Source organism: Ascaphus truei, chromosome 3 (genome assembly GCF_040206685.1).
Source record: "Ascaphus truei isolate aAscTru1 chromosome 3, aAscTru1.hap1, whole genome shotgun sequence".
Lineage (NCBI taxonomy): Eukaryota > Metazoa > Chordata > Amphibia > Anura > Ascaphidae > Ascaphus > Ascaphus truei.
In genome coordinates this window covers 271,328,135-271,353,244 of record NC_134485.1, presented here as the reverse complement: position 1 = coordinate 271,353,244, position 25,110 = coordinate 271,328,135, and the positions used below count along the sequence as shown (strand labels likewise).

Below are 25,110 nucleotides of genomic sequence, written 5' to 3'. Positions count from 1 at the left end.
GGCCCGTGAGAGTCGGATAACATCCCCACATTTTTCCGGGTAAGTCGGAGGATAGGAGGGGCCGAGACAGTACGGTAGAGTGTTTGGGGCGAAAGCCAGATTGGAATTGGCTAGGGAAATTTGTCTTGTTATAGCAATCGCTTAATTGGGAGGGGACACATTTTTCCATGACTTTGGATAGGATTGGGAGAAGGGAGATTGGCCTGTAGTTTGAGACAGTGTTTTTGTCCCCACTTTTGAAGATTGGGACAACTCTGGCAGCTTTCCAGGTCTTAGGGATATGGCCTGCAGACAGGATAGAGTTGACTATGGAAGCAATTGGTTTGGCAATGGCTGGGGCACCAAGTTTTAGGAACCTAGATTGTAGTGTCAGGTCCACATTGGCTGCTTAGTTTTAATTTGAGAAGCGCTTGTGTAATCTCCTCTTCGGATACTGGGCCAAATTGAAAATTGTGGGCAGTGTTGGGAGGGCATTGAAGGCATTGCTATTGTAAGAACCATAGAAACCTCTTTTGAGGAACAACAAAAATGCTGATGCCTTTTGTACTTTTTTTTTCTATTAGAAAATTAGATCTTTACATTTTATTTACATTAATAATTCACTCTTTATATAAAAGGTTCCTGAAAGCAAGTGATGTAAGAGTGTGTGTGTGTATCTGTGTGAATATATATATATATATATATATATAGATATATATATATATATATAGATATATATATATATATATATATATATATATATATATATATATATATATATATATATATCTATATATATATATATATATCTATATATCTATATATATATATATATAGATATATATATATATATATATATATTTACATCAAATGTTTCTTTGTAATGCGTTCAGCTATTGTTAAAAATATATTTATATAACATTGTATCAAAAAGTCCACTCCACAGACCTTCACTCATTGTTCCAACTTGGCTTTCTAAGTTAAAATAATGAACTCTTTCAGCGTTCTCTTAACGAATAGTGACAGGGTGAATAGTTGAAGGAATGTCCCTAGTGGGGATCCGTAAACATGTCCTTAGGCTGCAAGGGGTGCAGGGAGTTGTAGTTTTCCTGGCACTGACTCTGTCTCCTTGCAATGGCTGCCTGCTAGTAGGTAATGTCTGTGTTTTACCTCTTTAGCATAACTAAAACTTAACACGGGGATTTAGGTTTTTGTTAAACAAAGCTGTGGATTCCCAAATACAATACTAGTATAAAAACAAGTGTACTTGCTTATTATATATATCGATATAGAGTATAAATATAGAGTATACATATAGAGTACACATATAGAGTATACATATAGAGTATAAATATAGAGTATAGACAGAGTTCCTCTTAGTGCAGGTTGCACATACTTTAAACAGACCCTTTCTGGTGTGCTTGGTGCTTCCCTCATATACTTCCCTGGGGCAAAGGTCACTTGCAGCTGACATGTGCAGTACTGTACATGTCTCAGTGTGAAGTGCTGAGTACATGTGCTGCAGAGATTGCACATATTGCTCTGCTCTTTATGGCTATACATTTAAAATATATGTTTGCCAAAGAAGAAGTAACTTTTATATACAAACTAAAGGCAACTGTTTATGTGGTTAAAATTATATTTCCCTGACTTCCCTTTTAGCCAGACGTTACAGTGCATGAAAAACCCCATTCATTAATGAAATACCCTCTTGTGCTGGGAAAACCCAGACACATTGCTTGTTTGCAGTACTTTAAATGCATGGTTCGTTAAAAACAAGGTACTTTTGGGAACTGACGTCTTTTTAATAATGTTGAGTTAAATTTGAGTTGCGCATAGGTGTATGTTGTATACCAATAGACAGTATGACTTTAGATATGAATGCCAAATAAACTGACAGTGAGGTCGGTGGGGCATGTTGAACCAGTAAAAGTTTTGAGGTTCTCTCCTCAGTAGAAAAAAAATGCCTACAAATTGCATAATAATAATAATAGCTTTATTTCATATAGTGTTTTTTTCTCTCCCAATGGTACACAAAGCGCTTCACAATGACAATATAGTGCGCTGCAAGCAGCACTGTACATAGAATATGTTACAGTCACTGAATACTTTAAAAAGCATTGTCTCAATCTGTCCTGTTCATATAGATCCTGTGAGCAACCCTAAATATAGATAGCAATACATATCTATTTTAATTGGTGTTTCTTTGCACAATTACGGGAGATGTTAATTTCAAACTGTCCCCATTGTTCATGGTTCCCAAAATTACAAACAAGACTGTGAGAACTGAGTACTATCTGCAACATCAAAATGCTGTCCGTGTAACCCCCTGTTACACCCCTCTTATAGAATCCTTTTGTGTGACATTTTTTTTTAGCAAATGTGTTGTTAATTCCTTTCTATATCTTGCAGCTTCAGATCCCATCCAATAAAGATGCTGTGCAGTAAATCATTGCAGTCTGGTACAGAGTTTCAGCAGAGAACAGTGACTGGTTGAAGTACGTCAGTTACACGGGCTCCCCTGTCGTATGCTGCCTGCATCTGCATTTTGCCTTGTCTGGCACAGAGAGACCCTGTTCATCACCGCATGTCATGACCCCTGCATTGGGCAGGGGAAAGATACATCATGATTGCAAGTACTGGCTCCAGCGGGCTGTGTGAGTAATAAGGACACAAAGCACATATTGATTATGTCAGCACATGGCTTCCTATCATGCTAACATATTGCAATCTGACACTGCCTGCTACAACAACACAAAACGGTGTTACAGAACAATAATAAAATCACTGCCAAAGCAGTCATGTAACAGAACAATTCAAGCAATACTAAATGTGTCCGACCACCGGTCATTTCTAAATTTACCCCTTGTGTTATTGCAGTATCATGTGTAGCCCCCTTTCTCCCCACTGTGTCTAGGGTGACCATGTGTGCTGTTATTACCTGAGTGGCAAATAGGAGGCCTGATCCTCCGCCACTGGGAGCCTGGGGTGTGTGTATTTAATATTCTAACAGCGCCTCCACCTGGGAAGGATCCTCACACACTGGGATAGCTCCTCCCAAGACAATACAATCAGTAATTGCACACAAAGGTATATGTAACAGTATTTACTGGACAGTAATTTATAACAGGAACAATACGACATAACATATAACAATTTTATATATATATACACACCGACTCGTGGAATATCCACCACAGTAATTGGGTGCAGGAGCACCAGTGTCCAGGCCACAATAGCCAATCCCACCCTGTGTGTGACAGCGCTGCCCTCGTGTATAGTTGGTGCACTTGTAGATATACCTGCCTGGGCGCTCCAGCACCCGGTGTGCCGCTGGGTACTAACAAACAACCAATCAGTCTGTCCACCGAAGACCTGCCAACGCGTGGGGTTGTATCCGGTTGGAGGGTCCCACCTTAGAATCCCTACAGCACACACGCTATTAGTGATAGGGTTTAGCTGGGACATATGGGGATGTTCTGACCTAGTCCAGTGGAGCACTTCTCCCTGGACATTACCTATCCCCTTGCTATCCTGCTTACAACTCCTTAACTGTCAGAATCCCAACTGTCAGAATTCTAACTGCCATACATCTCTCAGCCCTATTGGTTGCCTGGCAACGCGTCCTGCAGCCCCTGAGCCTGCTGAAACTTGTAGTTCCCCTGCTGTGCTATACTCCTTTTGGAAAGGTAAGGGGAAAAACAGGGGACCAGGGGGACCCAGGCTATACATGTGTTCAATTAAACACTTTTCTCTCAATTACAGCATATTACTGCTTGTAACTTGTGGTTCTTCAACTTTATGGGCTGACTTCTTTTCAGTGCCAGTGCCAGATAATGGAATTATCTATCTCATCATATAATGCTGTCCCGAGTAAACTATTGTGTTATTATAGTTGCACTGTGACATCACAACATGTAACTGCACAATCTTATTTTATTATTGTATGTCACAATACTAAAACTTCAGACTAGTCAAGCACAACGTTTCATAGAAACCCTTTCATCATGTGAATAGATACGATTCACATCATCTATCACGATATCTGCGCAGATAACTGACAAAGGTGGTTCTCCGAAATTATGTGCCCACATCTTCACCTTAAAAATGACTTAAATGTCTTCTGAAATTTGTGTTTGGCAGGATTCTTAAAAATGGTATTACCGGTGGCCTTTCTGGGGGTTCCCTCCAGCCTGCCTAAGCACTCACTGCACAGTGTGAAACAGAACGAGTATCGCTTTCATCATTTCTTTTCCTGCATCCTTTCCTCCCCTTTATACCATGTTTCAAGATAAGAGAAGCACACCAGATAACCAGTTATGCTCAGTTGTGCTGAGGTATTTAGTCACAGCTGGAACTGGTGAAATGGAGGGAAGTAATAAAGATGGTACTCTAGTACAAGGGAGCGCAAAATTCTTGAGCTGCCCCCCCCCCCCATGCCCGGCAGCCACAACATTTGCGCCCCCCTCTCCCAATGATTCGGTGTCAAATGATGTCACAGGTCATGTGACAGCACGTGACCCGTCACGTCATTTGACGCGCTTTGCCATGGCGACTCATCGCCAAAGACCCACAGAGAGCAGGTAAGTGAGTTACAGAGGCCTCACGCCTCCCCCGGCATTTAATTTAAATTTCGTGAGGAAGAGCGCGGGGCATCTGTAACCGCCCCCCCCCTTACAAATTCTCCTGCCCCCCAGTATGCGCACCGCTGGCCTCGTATATACTGTATAGTAATGTATTCCATGGACATGTCAGCCTTGGTAAAGGTCCATGTATGGGATGGAAAATTTTTGGAAGAAATACATTTCAATATACACTGCCTGCTTTACTGATTTTCTGTATTACACCATTATGGTAACCAGAAAGCTTGAAATTCTCCATCACTTCTTGAAGCTGCAGTTCAGACTTTTTTTTTTTTTTTTTTAATTTATTTTTTTACTTCAATAGTTTTATGTGTGCAATCTCTAATTACCTAAAGAACTGTATAGCTGCAGCTCAATTCGTTCTCCATGTATTGATAGGTCGAAATTTGGTGACATAATTAGTGAAGGGATCTGTTTATATTCTGCTTGTCTATCAGTGGAAGCTCATGAATATTCATGAGCTATCCTGCACTGACATGTGCTAGAGGGAGGGCAGGGCTGACAAAGGGGTGTGCCAGGGCTTGTGACAGGACATGAAGGGGCTGTGCCTTAGCAAGTGGCTGTTAAAATAGAATACAAGAAAATTGGTCTTTAAAAGTTGTTTTTTTTAAAACAGAAAATGCTAAAAGTATTTTTTCTTACCACAGAACTGATTTATTAAAAAAATACACACGTGCAGGATATTGACTGAACTGCAGCTTTGATTGGCAGTATTGGCAGCCTAACAAAGCCATCATGAGATTGTGCAGTAGTTCAGTCCCGGCTCACCCAGGGGGTTATGGAAGTGCGTTGGTGCTGATCAGGCATTTAAGCACGCCCATTTAAGTCAGTGGGAGTTTCCATTTGTTAGTGGCCGATCCATGTCTCCTTTTTCAGTAGCTTTGCAGGGCAAAACGATTAATGAGAAGTAAGGGGCATTTGTCTTAAAATAGTCGTTACCAAAATAATCACAAGAACGGGATCAAAAGAATATGTAATACCAAAAGAATTGTTGATCTTCATTTTATTTTCTATTTTGTTTGTTTTTTAAGAATTTGCTCCCTGTTTTAGTTTTTGGAAATTGAAGTCAAGCTATGACATTTTTTAAATGCTGAAATCAGTTTTGACTGTATATTGTTGTTAGACTTGATATGTTGATCTAGGCGCATCAGTATTGGGTGATATCTTTTTTTGTTGTTGTTTGGAATAACAAATTGATATCCTAAGACAGGCTTTCACATTCCGATCATGCAATACATGACGAGACCTGAGGAAGAGTGCAGAGCTCTGGCAAGCATGCCCTACAATATCAATTGTTAGTCCAAATAAAAAAGATCTCGCCTAATACTGAAGTACTCATTTACACTGTCGCAACTGGACTAACACGGCTACTTCAATTTCATTTGTTTAATGGCCCTTTCAGGGGAAGTACAGTACTACAGGGAAAAGGGAGACCAAAAAGCGCACCAGCACAAACGGAGCAGGAAGAAACCAGAACAAAAAAATAATTAAAAGGGCACTTTAATGTGGCAAAAGACCCATCATTTTGAGATATACCTGCATTTGAGCGCTTCAGCTATTTTCCATATCGAAGTACAGTACTACAAATCTGGCTACTACCTGCAAACATTAAATAACTGAATTTCCTCCATTCCTTACCCTGTTCAGCAATAGGGTTCTATGGCCCAGATCCACTAATGGGTGATAGACTTTAGCACGCCTTTACTCCAATTCATATGCATGGGAGTAAAGCTGTGCTATAGCTTAGCACCCTTTTGTGGATCTGAGGCCTCGTTAACAATTTAGAAAACCAGGTTAGCATTGGTGTCAGGATACCTACTGTATGTCACATGCCCACTACTTAAGTGCAGGATGTTGATTGTCATTTTTTTCACTTGTTAACTGAGATACAGAGGAAAAAGCGAGGCAGTACTTTAATATGCAATCAGCAGTTATGGAGCTTTGTTATTAAAATAAACGTAAAAGGAAAATGACACCACTACAAATCTCTTTTATTACCAAGAGATAAGAAAACAAGTTAAAGGGAAGTAACGGTGATCCTAGGCGCTAAATGAAACACCCAACATCAGTAAATGAGAGAGCTTATTTCTTAACTGTGTAAAGGTTGTTTGAATAGCGGTTTGGAAAATTATTTGGTCACCGTGGTATTGTGGCTTTTAACCTAAAGTTCATCACGTTAGAGACTGCAGATGGAAATTTGCACTTCAACAGTTTGAGCAACTTTCTCTGTTTCTGCTACAGACCAGCGTTTCAACATTAAACATTAAAAGGCAGGAGCTTGTGAATGTGAACTGTACATTTCTATCATGCCTTCTGGTGTCGCACACATCAGATACAGATTTCAGTGGGTTTTAATAGTTTTTTTGTTTTTTTTTCCACACACATGAACAATGACTTGAGACAGGAAGTGGCAAAATGTATTTTAATGTCAGCTTGTTATTGATAGCAAAAGTGGTTGTTAGGCAGTGAGCAGTGTATGTCAGTGTCACGGTAAACCAGGCAATTTACACCTTTTTACCAGGATCATGCATTGAGCAAAACAAGTTAATGAAATAAATTGTAAATTTATTCACAAGAAAAAAAGCATACACCCAATGATACACAAGCTACAGCAAAAAGAGACACTTACTTGGGTATTGGGGTAACAACCTAGACTCCACTAGGTGCAGGGAATCCTAACCCTGTTAACAGTTGTAAAAACAGGACAGAAAATATTCCAGGCAGCTTTTGCTGAAGCAGCCCTTTCTTGCTGGAGACTTGAAACTGGTAACATAGAATCTGAGAATCTTAGAGGATTGGAGAATTAACTATCTGATGGACGTAGGTTATTTTTTCCAATACTTCTGACTTTCATTAAAAAAATGCTACAGCCCAATCCAAAGCGTGAGAAATGTCTCCGCAGCCACTCAGAGCAGGGCTGATGATGTCAAAGGCAGGGGGGCGTGTTGAGCTAGCTTGAATAAACGGGTGGGTGGCAAATATGAATCAGCCAATGGGAAATGTTCCCACCAGCAGGATCTTTTCCCCCAGCTAATCCATTGTTGGCTCCCCTAAGTCTGGTGGGGCAAATGGAAATGCAAAGAGCGTCCATTGATCCCAGGATGTGGATACTTGAGTCCTTCCCTCCTGTCCAAATGGTCTTGACACCTCAGGCATACTCTGGGGCTTTCATCTCCAGATGTCCTGCCACACTTACTGGCACCAATTGGTATCCCCAGTGGCCTGTCAGAACCTTGGTCCTGAAAGTCCCAGCTCATTTCTGTGCACAAGCATATAGGTTTTAAAACACACAATTTAATAAAATATACACTTTAAAAATATCCTAATTTTTTTTGCTTGTATAGGGAATAGAATTAAAAAACTGCACTTTATTTCTTACTAGCCATATTCCACACACACTATAAAATAGACTTAGGACTGGACTTTACAAGCCCCCTCACAACCTTATAGATGATTGTAGTACCCCCAGAACCTCTAGGCATGTTCTGGGTTACCTGTGCAGTAACTGGGTATCCCCCCTAACCTTGGGACCCCTTATAGTTACAGGGATACTTTTCATCCCTTTGCACCATTTACCTTTCTGGGCTGTGCTGAAGCAGGGAACTCTAGTGGTGAGTCGCGCATGTGTTTTCAAGGGGAGATATTACCGAAACACTTTGTCTACATGCATCCAGGAATCCGACCTGATTCCTGGGTACATTTTTAGGGGAACCAGCAACTCTAGCCCTTGACGAGATACACACATTCTGACAACACTTTCTTCGCACCCCCTCCACCCCTGAAATTCATACCACATTCCTGGAAAGGTAAAAAGACAAAAATTCTTTATTGGTGCATAATTACAGGTAATGCTTTTATAACAGTTGGGTCCAAGAGCTGACACTCCTGAACACCAACACATGGATCAGAGGTAACCAAACGGGCTTAACCTTTATTAGTGAGCCTGGTTACCTCTTCACCGTCACAGTTAGTAATGCCATTACTTACCTTTTTAGCTTCTTCGGTAAAAATACATTTTAGGCAGCATTTGCAAGCAAAGTCAGACTTTTCACAAAGCGAAATGTTTTTATAAAGGCTGAGAAGTTGCAGTCAGATTTAGGGATTGGTCATTGTGCATGTGCTGTGGTTTCATTTATGGAAGTGTGATAATGCAACTATGTTTAACCCCTTTGTTTTCATCATTGTATTTTCAGTTCTGCTGATGGCGAAGGGAGTAGAGTAAAACAAATATCAGTTTATTCCACTAATAAATACATATATCACATTTTACAGATTGCAGCATTCTACCTTATTATTCATTATATACATGTCTGCGGGGGACCCAGCGGCCGGCGCTGCAAGTACGCCCGACCTCTGGCCAGGCCTAGAGACGGTCCTCTCATGGTCGGTTCCAGTCTCTCCCTCAGCTGCAGGCCTCTTCCTCACTCTGTCCCATGCCGAGCTTCCAACGCAGGCGCACGACTGGCCTCTCTGATGTCAGCCCGCTGGATGTAAGCTGGGCCTCAGCTTCTGGTGCACGCCGGCATGAGGGAGGCCTGGCGCACGTTGACGTCACAGGGCCCGGCGTGGGACAGAGTGAGGAGGCCTGCAGCTGGGGAGAGTTGGGACCAGGCCGTGAGAGCAGCGGCAGCCAGGCCAGGCGAGAGGTTGGGCCCAACTTGCAGCGCCTGCCGGCTGAGCCCCCTGCGGACATCGGGCCCGGGACAACTGTCCCAGCTTTCCCCCCTGTTGGCGGCCTATAAGTCAAAAAGCAACTGTGTAAAAACGGAGCACAACCAGAAAACCCAACCCATAAAAAAGAAGAATTTATTAGCTCACATGGATGCTGACACCTTGATAAAGTGCTTGAGCACGAAAAGTGTAGGTGCGTTTTTTTTACTTGGCAGCATCCATGTGAACTAATAAATTCTTTTTTGTGGGAGTTGCCCTTTTGATCGTTATTTTTCTACCAGTTCTGGTTGTGCTCCGTTTTTACACAGCTGCTCTTTGGATTCGTATCTACAACTAATGCTGCACACTGTGGATTTGTCGGACTGCTGAGAGGGTGAACAACCGGTAATGGGAATTACCCTTTATAACAGTTGCCCCTCTCACTAATTACCATTGTATATATGCGAAAGGGAGCCTGCTTCTTGCATTGCAATCTGTGGATACCCGAGGGATACAATTAGGCACTTATTCCTCCCTAGCATACAGATATATGGATTTTATATTATGGATAATTCAAGGCAAGCTGGACATTAAATGACTTGCAGTCTTAAAAAGTTTTTCAGAGCACATATGGGGCTTGAGCACCATCTCACATCAAATTTCATTATTGTATAAGTCAACTTGAAAAATAATATTCATATCATGCATGATCCTTAGTCACATTATTATGAGTATTATAATTTGTGCACCAACGCCAGTATTTAACAAGTGGAAAGGGTTGTGTGGACCCCTGACACATTGTGTACTTGGTATCTTATTAATAATAATAAATGGCCTAAGTAAGACCTTTTTTTTCATCTATAGTGTGTGCGTTTAACCTCCCTTTTTTTAAATTGCTAGATTTATATTAGTGGCACTTTAAAGGGATCCGTGTAACCGAGGAAGGACTGCACCATCCATAGATTGCTATAGTATATAGGTTATTTTTTTCCCGTATCCGGTGTCCAAGGCAAGTGTTTCTTAAGCCCAGTATAGTGCAGAAGATTCATCAATTGCCTATTATTTAAATCAAATCAATTCCTATGTTTCATAATAATTTGGTTTAGTTCAAGCTCAGGGGCCACACACTTTATTTTACGAGTGAAACTTAGTAATATTTCAGAAAAACATAATTAAATCAAATAAGCTGCGCTCTGCTAGAGAGTAAAATGTGTTAATGACATATTGGTGAATAAATGGTGCTTTAATCTGAGCGGTACGTTACTCTGATGAACATCCCTGCTTGGATCAAAACATTGGTCAGTAATATGACATTAATATTATTTGGGGGCTATTCCTTAAACTCCAATATTGTCAAAGCAAAATCAACCGAAAATGTTAGGCAATTTGACGCGACATGTATGCCGTTTTTGCTTTATTCGGTAGGTATTCTCGATGCTATCAAATCACGCGGCTTTAAATCTCAATAGCATGCGGTTTTTTGCCCGATTTACTGCAATACCGTGCGACAACAGGCAAAAATGTCATCTCATTACATGCCATGATAACAACCAACAGAAGAGCAGTTCCCAGTAGCGATCTATTAAGACACCCAATCTTAAGTGTTGTGCTGAGCATAGGCATGCAGGACAGAGTCCAGTAATTACTGGAAGGATCAAGCATTTGATCTTGTTACAATGGAGGCATTTCTTTGCTGCACGGTGTTCTCTTAGGGGGTGAGTGAAAGTGAAAGTCTGCTGTAAGAGGACTGTGTGACATTTTAAACACTGTCAGTAGCTGCAGCTGCTGTTATTCGTGTGACTTTCTTGGTAGGTGGTCATCGTCACATTTTCTAAGTGAGCTTGCGTGGGTTTTTTTGGAAGTCAGTAAAATGGCTTGTTTGTTCTAGAGTATACTGTATCTTTAGGCTTCCAATGGCAGGCCTACTGTTAACACACATTATCAGCTATGTTTGTTGCTTTATGAGCTTAACTTAGAATCATCTGAACTTAACATATGGGCAATAACAGCATTGTTGCAACCAACAAAGCAATATACATTGCTCGGCATCTGGAATTTCTTGTGAGGTTTACATATCCAGATTGTGTTAGAGTGGACATGAAACACAGTTTTTAGTACAGATATGTGGGGTGAGTTCAACAGGTAGTGCTGAAAGTTTTCTGATTTGATTCTGAGGAAAGTAACATTTCATATTTCTCTTCTGCAGATAAAGCTCCATTGTCCAAAGGCCTCTTGCTTGTCCCAAGTGCCCTTTCCATTTTTTTGGCACTCCTTTTCCAACATCATCAGAAGCATTTTGTATATAACTTGCAAGCAATAAAAGAGGAATTTGATGTGAGTCACACAACTCTTGTATCCATGCTTCCCAATCCAATGATGATTTGTAGTCCAGAAAGTATACAGTATGACTGCCAACGAATGAATCTGACAAGACATAAATAGAAACATAGCACAGATTATATCACCGGCGCATCCCTGAAATGCATAGCACATACTGATCAGAGGCACATGCCTTGTATCCATTGCACAAGCTCACACCACTCACCCATTGCACATATACTTTACTTTAGAGGACACATAGCACTGAATTATTACATAGAACAATCCGTCACATATTTCTTACTCGTTATACAGACGCAGGCACATAACCAGATTTCCAATTAAATAATGTGACTCGTCGGGGGAGTTTACATAGCCTCCGATAACAGTGAAAGCAATTCTCCATGTAAAATATTCTCTGTGTGAGTGGCTGATAATTTAACAACATGAATGTGGAAATTAGGCGTTAATATTTCCCTGGCAAAAGCGCAACTGCAAAAGGACTTCAATAAATAACATGCTAGAGCCGTAAGTTAATAGAACGATTATGTTAGGGACCTTGACAACTTAACTGATTAACAAAAGCAGTGAAGATTCTAATTTTGTAGTAATCTGGGTCTGAGCTATTAATTAGTTATTAGAAAACGATAACGGCTGTCTTTTAAAAAAAATAAATAGAAAATGACAGTAGGATTTGATATTGACGCATGGCAACAGAATGGCATGGGGAAGCCAGGGCAATCATTATTATTATTTTTAAATGTTTTTGGACTGCCAATGTTATTCTGTACCTCAAAAAATAATTTGAAACTTGACATTTTGTATTTTAGATATGGAGACTAATATCTGGGAGAATCATTTGTCTGGATCTGAAAGACACTTTTTGTAGCAGTCTACTTATATATAATTTTAGAACATTGGAAAGAAGATATGGCAGTCGAAAATTTACAGTAAGTCATATGAGCATACTCTTGGCAGTTTATCTTAAGGGAGCAATCCAAGCAGTTTTTTCCCCCTAGTTTTTACATCGGATTGAAGCAGGGGGTCTCTGGAGCTGAACGCCATTATTCTCAGCTTCGGGACCACTGCTTCTAGAGATACTTACCTCCGTAGGGGGTGCCGGTATCGCCTTCAAGTTTAAAGCTCCTGCACCACATGGCCAATAGGAAGCCTCACCGGATGACTTCACGGCTTCCGATTGGCTCGCAGGGTACGGGAGCTTTGAAAAGCGGCTATTATGTGAACCCTGGTAGCCATGTTGGAGTGGCACCCCCTACGGAGGTCTATATCACCGGAAGTAAGGGGTCCCTGGGGCTGAAATGAATGGGGTTCAGCTCCGGAGACCCACTGCTTCAATCCTACAGTATGTAGAAAAATATTGAGAAACAACTGGCCAGCTTGAATTGATGCTTTAATGCATAGTCTTGTTTTCCTGATAACCACAATTTTAGCAGATGTAGGATCTGTACTATTTATCATTTTAAAAAGAACTATAGTTGCATTATATATTTGTATAGAAATATAACCATTTAATAAACTATAATTATTAAAATGCATACAGTATAGAGTGTGGCAATCATCCTAGATTGTACATTTGTAAACCTTGATTGGAAAACAAGTAACATTACACAAAAAAAGTAATTTACAGTATGGGAGTGCAGATCAGTGTTGTGTATATATACAGGCACATGGGCCCAGAAATTGCTCCCTTTACAAAATTGTTTTCCTAAGCAACCTATTTTAAAGCAGCAGTATATGTCCAGTGGTCCCAATAAAAATGTCGATATTTCATTTAAAAGCATCACTTAATTTGTTAAGGTAACGGAGACTCAAAACATAATGACGTTATCTGCTGTTCCACTATGCCACCTTTTATCACCTAACCCCATGGATAGGCATGGATTTCCCTTCTCGGTATTAATTATGAACTTGCTTGTTGCCTGATATACCCTGGGACTCGCCAAGGTCCGACGCGGGGTATCACACTATGGCCCGGAGCTATCTGCCACTGATTTGAACGGTTGTTAACCCAGATTGGGGAGAGATGCCCCACACTGCGGCTTGATGAATGTATTTATTTATATTGCGTCCACAGCGCTTTACTGAAGATACAATACAGGGAACAGTGCAACAAACAAAATCAGACCATAGAAAAGGAAATCCCTGCCCCATAGAGCTTGTAATCCAAGTTGAATCTTGCCCACTTCATGTGCTGTGAGCAATTTAGTTTTTTTGCGAACAACATAACAATAAATCCCATACAGTTTCAAGCCTGACATCTTGCATGTGTTGTCCAAGCTATATCTCTGTTATGGTAGAGTGTTCTACATGTCATTTCTCTTTTAGCCGCAACAAATACGTGTGTGTGTGTGTGTGTGTGTGTGTGTTACGAGGAGGGAAATTCTGGGGGTTCTCACAGCTATATGGTTACAGATTGTGAAATTGTGTGTGTGTGATTAACCCCTTCAGTGGAAAGACTTTGAACAGCCCTCTTCTGTTTCTTTTTATTCCAGTCCTTTTTGTTGGGGGCCTGGATACTCTCAGCGATGTTTGATTTTCTCCTTGTTGAAGCAGTACAATTTGTGTGTGGTGTAACGGTCAGCACCTTGCCTTCTGGATTGTAAGTAACTTTATTCTCTAAGCAGTCCAGAAATGTTAATCACAAAACTCTAAGCTTGGGTAATTCGAAAACTATTATTAACAATTTGCCTTTTTCTTTGCTGATTAATGGATGATGTGAAAATGCCTCATTTGGATATCATTTTTATCTCTATGACTAGCTGTCGCTTAGTTAATGCTAGGCTTTTATAGGAGAAAACATGGCTTATCATTCCGTTCTGATCTGTAGTAAATGCAGCGTTACTATTAACATAATGTTAACAGAGGTTAACGTCCCAATAAGTAGCCTAACAGGGTTTAGTGAATCTGGGCCGTAGTGTGATAGTTGTTGGAGGCTTCAATATCTGTATCCAGAAAATGCAATTATTTTGCAATAGATTTGTTTTGTATGCAGAGAAAAGGATTGTTATGAAACCGTACAACTTAGAGCTGCGGTCCGCAAAGTAGGGGGTGCAGGATTTGTCTGGGTGGGTGCGGGCGGTTGCAGAGGCCCCGCGCTCTTCTCTGAGGCATTTAAATGAAATGCCGGGGGATCGCGTGAGGCTCCTGCAACTCTAAAACTTACCTGGACTCTGCCGGCATCACTCGTGTCCATGGCAACGCGGCGTGAAATAACGCCGCACGGTCATGTGACGTCACACGCATCAAATGACGCTGCGGGTCATGTGACGCCGTGCGAGGTAAGAAGGGGGGGGGGCTCAGAACGAAGAGGAGCAGGGGGGGCGCAGCAAAAAAAAATTTGCGCGCCCCTGACTTGGAGCAATATGATCTGCATGGTTTTTCATGAACGTTAGAGTTAAAGGAGGTTGTTCATTAAAATGTGACGGTGCCAATCGCCTAAAACCAATATTTTTCATCAGAGGATTGAAGAATTCTACTTATGATATTATATTGTCTGTGTTTTAATTTAAAAAAAAAAAAATACATTTGGTCAATGTAATTTTAGCAAGTTTGAGGTTGATCCAGATGTTCACTTGAATCATATCCTGATAAGATTAATTTTTGTTCTTAGTAAATGGGAAATTCATATAATAATTGGAAATTGCTAAAATGATCGGATTTCCTTGGGACATATGTAAAAGATACTTTAAAAAAAGATTTGTAAGAAGTTTCTTCATCTACATCAAACCCCGCAAGCTATCGAGCGAGGAGCAAGAAAGGCTCACCTTGAAGGTGTGCTAATTTCAAACTTCCTTTATGTATTCCAATCGGATTTATTAGATGTCTGTATTAGGACAGGTGTTCTCTCCTGACAGTCTAATGCTGTGGTTCTTAACCTTTTTGAACCTACCGACCCCTAGATCCTCAAGTATTTACCTATGGACCCCCACACAATCAAACAATATATTTACATAAAAATTAGCGAAAATAATATGAACTCAGGATAGGATACAGTGAGTGACAGAAATATGAGGTCTTTGTGGTTGCTAATAGTGGCCTGCAGAACTTAAATATATCTGAGTTTTTAATTACTTTTTCCAGGTTCCGTTTTAGGCAGTTCTAAAAATGTTTTTTTTGACACAAGGACCCCCTGGACCTGCTATATGGACCCCCCAGGGTGGACCACAGGTTAAGAACCCCATGTCTACTGAAACCTTTCTGGCTCATTTTGGGATGTTCAGTTCTCGTTGTGTTAGCATGTACTGTATGCTCTGCACAGGAAAACAAAAACTGGTGTTTTTTCAAACGTAAAAATCTGGAGTACCCTAGAATGTACTTGAATTTCCACTTGGGGCAGCTTTATGAGCAATATCGGTTGAACAGGGGAAATAAGTGATATCGATTTTCGGCAGAATGGTTTGAAAATACATGTGCCTTTTACTTTTTTTTCTTAAAAAATTATTTCTGAAAGGAGCCACAAAAATTATAATATAATTAATTATAATTCCTATAAATGAACATTTACATACATATTTTCCAAAAGGTGGTTCTTACATTGTACAATGCCCATCAGACAGTACTAATGAACGCACACAGTTGTGCTACATGCTCTTCTTACTGGCCACTTCAAGTGTTTATAGATCTCAGTGACTCTTATTGCACATTCAGATCTGAAGGTCCAACTTGCACCTGAATGTTACCCTCTTAATATCAGTTATTGGGGTTCCTAATTAGTATCTCAATAAGAGAGGCACTAGCTATTTGGATATCCCTTTAAGTGAGAAGTAAAGCAGAGAGTTCTGAGTTTCAGGAGACCTACTGTAGAGGCAGGCGCCACTAACTTCATGTTAAATCACGGTCTCAGTTTAAAATATTGAAACTTCAAGGCAAAATATGATTGGGGTTGTTCTTTTCTTCTCCCTTAACAAGTCACTAACATATTTTACAGTCGACATTCATCCAGTAAATTAATAACTCACAAAAACATCAGATTCATTTTTGGGGGAAAAAACAATCCAGAAACGTCACATAATTTCACTGTTAATATTGCTCACAGACCGAATACTGCCAGTTCGGGCACTCTTCCTCCTCACACTTCGTAGGTAGTTGCGATAAAGGATGACACTAATCACTCTAGCTTGAAATTGCTTGGAGACAATGTAGTAGAGGATAACATCAAGGCAAGTGCTGAGATTCATTAGGAAAGTAGACAAAGTTCCCCATAAGATGTAGTGATCCGGTCCATCTTGGGTCATAAGAAACACAAAACAAACATGGAATGGCACAAAGCAAACCAACACTTGCACAATTAAAGTAACAATTATCTGTATGGACTTCTTCTTTGCTTTTGACTTCAACCTAGAAGCTTTGCCGCTGACAAGACTGTAAATAATGATGGCGTAACAGCCTATCATGATTAATAGTGGGACCAAGAAAAAGAAAATCAAGCGAGCTAAGTTTAAGACAGTGTTCCTTTTAAAGTGGATGATGTCAAAACTTTTAAAACAAGTGGTATAATTAAATTCTTTGTCCGGGTCCTCATAGACGAAGAGCAAGGGAGTTGTGCTCACTACGGTCATTACCCAGATTCCAAAACATGCTGCCATTGCTTTGGAAATGTTCTTCAGCTGCTTGATTTGCTTGGGTTGCACGATGGCCATGTACCGATCAGCACTTATAAAAGCGAGGAGCCACAGTGTAACGCTAGGGTAAAATACAGTGAGAGCACCAAGAATCCGGCAGAAGACATCTCCAAAGGGCCAGTGTTGTTTTGCATAATAGATCACACGGAAAGGAACAAAAAGTAGAAACATTAAATCCAGTAGCGCCACATTCATCATGTACACAATGACAGTTGTTCTTTTCTTAGTGGTGCAGCTGAAAACCCAGAGGGCTGTGAGGTTAACCAAAAGCCCAATGGGAAATACAAAGCTGTAATAAACAAGGGCAGCAATCCTGTATTCGGGAGATTGCCGATTAAAGAGCAAGTGCAGTTGACTTAGATTGTGATTGACATCTTCCATTATCTTCAGTCCTCAAGAAAAACATCTACCTGAAGAATAAGGAAACAGACATGAGCGATACTAATAACACTAATTAATTAGGAATTAGGCGTGACATCAAAGTGTGTGGGTTGGCTATATAGGAGTTTGGGGTACGTCTATATTAAACTGGCAAATTGACCAATATTATGTAGTACATTTACATAGAGTAAAGGAAAATCACAGTTTATGTTGTGTATATACAGTATGCTTGTAATATGTTTTTCTTTTGTTTGGGTTTTTGTATTTTTATTAAGGGAAACTTTCTCAGATATGAGGTTTCAACAGGAAAGTGATAAGAAGTACAATAGAATTTACCATTGCATTAAACTTGAGTCGACATGACGGGTACAAGTGTGTGTATCTATGAATGTTATTTTCTGTGATTCCAACATATCCATGAGTGCATTTTATAAATAGTTTCATGAATGATTTAATCAATCAGTCAGATATGAGGCTTCAAGGATTTGGCAATTCATACTCAAGGATTATTATTTCAAATACTTACCGTATACTTTGAAGCCATACTGTGACAAATATCTAATTTATTATGTCTTGAACATCATATTAAGCAGACTAGTAAACATTTTGACAATTGCAACAACTTAGCCCAACTGTGCAGATTGATTTGAGACAATAAAGAGATTCTACTACACTTACTGACACTAATGGTTACTGGCAGCTGCAAGTATTGTCATGGGCTAAGAATGCAGTAAAAAAAAATAAAAATAAAACATGTTAGTCATTTGGAAAGTTGTAGTCAAACACTGCAGCAGTGACATTTGTTTTATGTTTGTGGCTATGCTTGTAACCTTACATAAAATGATATCCTGTGTTGTACGGTGCACATCTTACTTAATTACACAAAAAGGCACCCAATGGTTTAATTTGTAAACATCTATCAATAAAGGAAAGCATATACTAAATATACATACAGTATATACTTACATGGGAGAACCCTGGAACTCATAACATTTGTGCAATGAAAAAAAGCTGACACTTGAACAAGAACTACAGTGTGAAGGCAGATAGTAAATGGGTGATATTAGCAAAGGCTACTTAGGTCTATAGATCTGTTGGTGGGTCTTGAGGACTGGAGTTTTGCACGAGGTCATCTCCAACATTGGACCCTCCAATCTTCTGAGTCTGGTGAAGAGTTCTGTCACTTTTTCCTAATCTTTCATTATCAGCCTAATTTTTCAGTGTAACCATATTCCCATATTCTCTGTTAGCATGCAAGTACTTTTCTATCACACTAATTCGTGATCTACTTTAAAAATTGTATGAGCAGAAATCCAGCTTGTAAGCTCCTGGTATCTTGCTGATAGCATTGTAATGGTGCAATATGTCGCTGTATTGGCAGTCACACCAGCTTTGTAAACCATTTTTAACTATAAAGAATCCTGCAGTTTGTTTTGCAATATGGTGGTCATTGTATACAAATAGAAGTGTCATAATTCACGTTACAACCCTTTGGTGGACGAGTTGTAGTAAAATCTTTAAGTAGAGTAAGAAAAAAAGCTCACCCAACATATGATGTCAATATGGACCTGAACATCTTGACTGGATTTGTTAACCCCACAGATGTTTAATTGTCTTTTTAAAAGAATTTTCCTATCCAATTTACATTTTTAATGGAGAATGTGACACATATTTTAAGATATTCTAACTGGGAATAGCAGTTCAACCCGATTTACAGCTGCAAGACTAAATTGACATTTAATTAGAATTTCTTTGTTGTTGAATATTTATTCACATTCTGTAAGCTATATTAAGGTCAGAGGAGGAAGATTTTTTTTCTTTTTAGTTGACTGCTTCTATATTGATGGAATTTGACAATTTCCTAATTTTTCCAAGTGTTGCTTGCCCTCTAGTGTTTGTGCGGAGATCTATTATTAAATCGGTGTCCACAACCTACCATTTGAATAGACAAGTGTATGCCAAATGTCCATATAAGTACATCAGATGTGTTTATTAAAAGAATATTTAATAGAATGGAAACTTCTATTTACATTCCAAGAAGAGTTTATTGGTGTGTAATTATGAGTACTCAACAGCGTTAAATCTTTCTTCAAAATAAATGAACAAAGTAAATCTTAGAAGTACTGTACTTCATAAGAGAAGATTTCAGTGACATCATTGAATACAGAGATACTTAATCCATTAGTATGAGAAACATACATTTAAGACTAAAGTTAACTTACCAAGAATCAAGGCAGTGTATGCAATTCATTCAATAATGTTATTTTTTTTAATTATTGATAGCACTATTTCTTATGCTGTCATGAATATTCCATTTTTATAAACTGACAAATGTTTTACAGGCATTTCATAATTCTAAAATGATCTAATCTAGAGGTGGAAACGAACAGTTTTCATCTGTGAACCCTGCATTGCACATACTGTACGCAAAGAATAAACAGCTCAGTAGAAATGGTTGTGAACTATGCCCAAGTTGCATTTCTTTTCCCCCCTGGTGAACAATTGAGAGACAGTCCTATTTAGTAGAGTACCCATTGACTTGTATTTCTCCCAATACACTCATCTATATGACATGTGGAGAGATTCCTTTGAAATAAGACTAATGCGAAATTAGCTTATTTCGGAATTGTTGCCTAAACTTTTTTAGCTACGGTAGTGAACATGTTGCAGATCTTCAAACCTTTTTGAAAGTTTGAGCAAAACATAGGTAAGCTGAATTTGGGCAAATTCACACAACTCTACAGCTAATAGATACATTTAAAGCATATGTTAATTTTGTACAGCAAGCAGTTAATTAAACCATGTTTCTAAAGTTTATCGTTGTATATTGCTCAGAATTTTTAAAGATTTATTTTTATTTTTCCTACTGAATATACTGCATACTTTAGGAGCAAATAAAGCTATTTATAGAAAGGTCATGTTTTTTTGGTGATTTCGTATATGCTTGTTTCTAAAACCTAAAGTGCATCATCTCTGATCTATACAAATGATAATGAACATTTTGATTTTGCATGTATCCCACGCATACATTATTCAAAATATATTGAGATATACTTACCCTTTCAGTGCCTTTTCAAGTTTCTTCACAAAGTATTTAGCCTTTTTTGATCTTGAGTCTGCTTAAGATTTAACTTCCTCCTTCTGACTAGATATTTTAGTGTACTAATAGTTTTGTTTTAGCAGTTCTCTAGTCAGGAAGTGAAAGCATCGTGTAACTGATTCTGAAGTCCGTGTCATCTGAGTTAAGAAGAAGAGTTCTCCCTGGAGGCTTATTCACAGGAATTAGATTCAGTAATTGCCCATATTTGTAAGATGCAAAAATCAACAGAACTGAACTGAGAGACTGTTTCACAAAACCCAAAAGAAATGTTGCAATGTTAAAGCACTTCTATTGGATCAGTTCTTTGTGAGCTATTGCTTTGAGGTGGGGGGGGAAGAGTTTTTGATGAGGAAATCCGACGGTTTGCAAGCTTGTAACATTGAGTGAAAAACAAAGCTAAGCGTTTTTTTACAGAGAAAAAAAACCTTACATTTTGGCCCATTTTTATTTAGCTGTGCTATGCAGAGACCTAACAGCGCCAGGACACACCATACGTCTCGTTCAGCAGAATGTTCTGGAAGGAGTTTCCAGCACTGGAGTGTCTAATTGAATAGCACCACATAGTAAGAATGGTGCTTGTCACAACCTCTGTATAGCTACAGTCCAACTATACATCAACGTCCATTGAAAAAACGTGCTGCTGCAACATATACATTTCATGCCCATAATAGTAGCCCTTTCTCAGACTATGGTTGCGTGATGATGATTCCATAATGATGGGATTCGTTGCCTGTTTTGGTTTAATTCTCCCCTTTCAATATGCTATGAACGGTGTAGGACATTTGATAGTCTCGCTGCGACCAAGTGACTGCTGGCATGTGGCTACAAGTGACTGCTGGCATGTGGCTACAAGTGACTGCTGGCATGTGGCTACAAGTGACTGCTGGCATGTGTGCACAAGTGACAGCTGGCATGTGTGCACAAGTGACAGCTGGCATGTGTGCACAAGTGACTGCTGGCATGTGTCCACAAGTGACAGCTGGCATGTGTGCACAAGTGACAGCTGGCATGTGTGCACAAGTGACTGCTGGCATGTGTGCACAAGTGACTGCTGGCATGTGTCCACAAGTGACAGCTGGCATGTGTGCACAAGTGACAGCTGGCATGTGTGCACAAGTGACTGCTGGCATGTGGCTACAAGTGACTGCTGGCATGTGTGCACAAGTGACAGCTGGCATGTGTGCACAAGTGACAGCTGGCATGTGTGCACAAGTGACTGCTGGCATGTGTCCACAAGTGACTGCTGGCATGTGTCCACAAGTGACTGCTGCCATGTGTGCACAAGTGACTGCTGGCATGTGGCCCCAAGTGACTGCTGGCATGTGGCCCCAAGTGACTGCTGGCATGTGTGCACAAGTGACTGCTGGCATGTGTGCACAAGTGACTGCTGCCATGTGTGCACAAGTGACTGCTGCCATGTGTGCACAAGTGACTGCTGGCATGTGGCCCCAAGTGACTGCTGGCATGTGGCCCCAAGTGACTGCTGGCATGTGTCCATAAGTGACTGCTGGCATGTGTGCACAAGTGACTGCTGGCATGTGTGCACAAGTGACTGCTGGCATGTGGCCACAAGTGACTGCTGGCATGTGTCCACAAGTGACTGCTGCCATGTGTGCACAAGTGACTGCTGGCATGTGGCCCCAAGTGACTGCTGGCATGTGGCCCCAAGTGACTGCTGGCATGTGTCCATAAGTGACTGCTGGCATGTGTGCACAAGTGACTGCTGGCATGTGGCCCCAAGTGACTGCTGGCATGTGTCCATAAGTGACTGCTGGCATGTGTGCACAAGTGACTGCTGGCATGTGTGCACAAGTGACTGCTGGCATGTGGCCACAAGTGACTGCTGGCATGTGTGCACAAGTGACTGCTGGCATGTGTGCACAAGTGACTGCTGGCATGTGGCCCCAAGTGACTGCTGGCATGTGGCCCCAAGTGACTGCTGGCATGTGTCCATAAGTGACTGCTGGCATGTGTGCACAAGTGACTGCTGGCATGTGTGCACAAGTGACTGCTGGCATGTGTGCACAAGTGACTGCTGGCATGTGGCCACAAGTGACTGCTGGCATGTGTGCACAAGTGACTGCTGGCATGTGTGCACAAGTGACTGCTGGCATGTGTGCACAAGTGACTGCTGGCATGTGGCCACAAGTGACTGCTGGCATGTGTGCACAAGTGACTGCTGGCATGTGTGCACAAGTGACTGCTGGCATGTGTGCACAAGTGACTGCTGGCATGTGTGCACAAGTGACTGCTGGCATGTGGCCACAAGTGACTGCTGGCATGTGTGCACAAGTGACTGCTGGCATGTGTGCACAAGTGACTGCTGGCATGTGTCCACAAGTGACTGCTGGCATGTGGCCACAAGTGACTGCTGGCATGTGGCCACAAGTGACTGCTGGCATGTGTGCACAAGTGACTGCTGGCATGTGTGCACAAGTGACTGCTGGCATGTGGCCACAAGTGACTGCTGGCATGTGGCCACAAGTGACTGCTGGCATGTGTGCACAAGTGACTGCTGGCATGTGTGCACAAGTGACTGCTGGCATGTGGCCACAAGTGACTGCTGGCATGTGTGCACAAGTGACTGCTGGCATGTGGCCACAAGTGACTGCTGGCATGTGTCCACAAGTGACTGCTGGCATGTGTCCACAAGTGACTGCTGGCATGTGTGCACAAGTGACTGCTGGCATGTGTGCACAAGTGACTGCTGGCATGTGTGCACAAGTGACTGCTGGCATGTGGCCACAAGTGACCTTGCTGCACGTACACTCAGCCGCTTTGTCTCCAACGTAAGTCCCTAACCATAGCCCTTAACCTAAAACCACCTAATCTTAACCCCTAATATTAATGCTACCCTCTACCCTAAAACACCTTACCCTAACCGCTAAAACCCCCTCAAAAAAATCACGGGAGACCAGCACTTTTAACGCCGTTATATCTTTCTGGGATCATTCACTAGGAAAAACAAGGTAGTGGAATAAAATGAGGTTTATTTGGGTAAACCCGCGTACATACAAATACAAAATACAGTTGAAATACACACTGGGTGTAACGATACTCGTCTCAAGCAGGAAACGGACCCGCAGGGCTGAGGTAGGAAGGTGAAAGAACCGACCTGAGCCGAGGGACAGAGTCCTGATAGAGCAGTGAGTCGTAAGCCGAAGGCCAGGGCTGGCAGCAGAGTTACGTAGTCGGTGAGAATGCAGAGGTCGAGGCAGGCGGGAGACGGGTGGTCGAGGTACAAAGCCGGGTCTGGTAACGAGGAAGACAAAAGGTAAGCACGTTGCATGTACTCGGCATGAACTGAAACTTTGCTGGGCAACTTCCTGCTTACAGGACTGTCCTTTTAAAGGAAGCTGCCAGGAGCAAAAAATGGAGGATCCTGCCAGAGAGGGCGAGCTAGAGCAAAATCCAGGTCCGGACTCAGAAAACCCGGGTCGGATTTTGCAAAACCTCATGCTAATGGTGAAAACTAGCCTCAAACAGGTGCAGGGCGCCTGCTTCGTGTCACTGGATTAAGCCTGGAGCAAGTAACATTGTTCCTTAGAACTTGTCCTCAGCTAGGCTACGCTTCTCTTGCACCTCAATGCCTAGTGCTCTGTTGTTGCGAGCAAAGCACCTTGGAAAAGCCTGCCAGCGCTTCACTGGACCAAGTCCCAAGATTGCCTATAAGTCTGAGAGAGAGAGAGAGAGAGAGAGAGAGAGAGAGAGAGAGAGAGCTCTTTGATCGGGCAGTCACTACATAGACCTCGGTGTCCTATGTCTAACATGGAAGAGAGACTGCGACCAATCAGAGCGTGGGAATTTTTTCCCACCAGCCAATAAGAACGGGGGCTCGTCTGGCTGCTGATGTCAGCGGAGGGGGCGTGCCAAGCCGGCTTGAAAAAACAGGTGGGTGGAAAATATGAATTGGCCAAGGGGAAACGCGCCCACGTACAGCATCTCCCCCAGCCAACTCATTGCCACCCGCTGGGCAGACTCTACCATGTGTGGCAGTCACAAAGGGGCCCCAGTGGGGTGCCCCCTGTACTCTGGCACTTTAGCCTTTCCCCACTCACCAGAAAGATATCAGAGCATATTGTGCTCTAGGAAACCGGTGCTCAAGAGTCACTCACAGATAAGAAAATAAGGCAGCAGTTCCGCTGTATAGTAACAGAACACCCATCAAAGGGTAATAGTACTCACGACTTGGCAAATGGGATGCTGGAGAGGGGGGGAGCGCCTGGTATAGCAAATAATTGTTGCACGCCTTACATCAGGGAGTAATCCTCGACTGGCACATCTCTCACGGCACTGTTGATGTCGAGTGTGGTGTCCACGCCTCCCGCGTTGCTAAACTCAGCTCTGTAGCGGCTCTCACAACTCCGCGTCAAAGCCAGAAGTATTCAGCGTCAGA

General features: G+C 41.4%; 2 protein-coding genes and 1 long non-coding RNA gene across 4 annotated transcripts in view; 1 reads left to right on the top strand and 2 right to left on the bottom strand.

Annotated features, from left to right (window-relative positions):
• The first annotated feature begins 1,060 nt into the window (after window positions 1-1,060).
• The window catches only part of UBAC2 (UBA domain containing 2), a 190,932-nt gene continuing 166,882 nt past the window's right edge, over window positions 1,061-25,110 (top strand). Inside the window, exons 1-5 of the mRNA XM_075590786.1 lie at window positions 1,061-1,131; window positions 2,392-2,636; window positions 11,479-11,606; window positions 12,422-12,541; window positions 14,105-14,211. Of these exons, the coding sequence (XP_075446901.1) occupies window positions 2,606-2,636; window positions 11,479-11,606; window positions 12,422-12,541; window positions 14,105-14,211 (386 nt within the window). The 5' untranslated portion in view covers window positions 1,061-1,131; window positions 2,392-2,605. The remainder of the gene's footprint in view (window positions 1,132-2,391; window positions 2,637-11,478; window positions 11,607-12,421; window positions 12,542-14,104; window positions 14,212-25,110) is intronic.
• LOC142489662 (uncharacterized) lies at window positions 1,959-3,522 on the bottom strand. The gene is made up of 2 exons (XR_012799904.1): window positions 3,282-3,522; window positions 1,959-2,632 (listed from the first exon to the last, which is right to left on the bottom strand). It is a non-coding gene; the product is annotated as an uncharacterized LOC142489662 (long non-coding RNA).
• GPR18 (G protein-coupled receptor 18) lies at window positions 13,067-24,045 on the bottom strand. Of its 2 annotated transcripts, none has more exons than XM_075590788.1 (2): window positions 23,830-24,045; window positions 13,067-17,643 (listed from the first exon to the last, which is right to left on the bottom strand). In XM_075590788.1, the coding sequence occupies exon 2, from the start codon at window positions 17,612-17,614 to the stop codon at window positions 16,616-16,618; it is 999 nt and encodes a 332-aa protein (XP_075446903.1). In that variant the 5' UTR covers window positions 17,615-17,643; window positions 23,830-24,045; the 3' UTR covers window positions 13,067-16,615. The 2 variants fall into 2 exon arrangements, with proteins under 2 accessions (XP_075446903.1, XP_075446902.1); XM_075590787.1 differs by lacking the exon at window positions 23,830-24,045 and adding an exon at window positions 20,673-21,088 and having other exon boundaries at window positions 13,068-17,643.

Bases quoted from the DNA above. Each gene is read 5' to 3' on its own strand.
- GPR18 (XM_075590788.1), bottom strand. From the start codon at position 17,614: ATGGAAGATGTCAATCACAATCTAAGTCAACTGCACTTGCTCTTTAAT.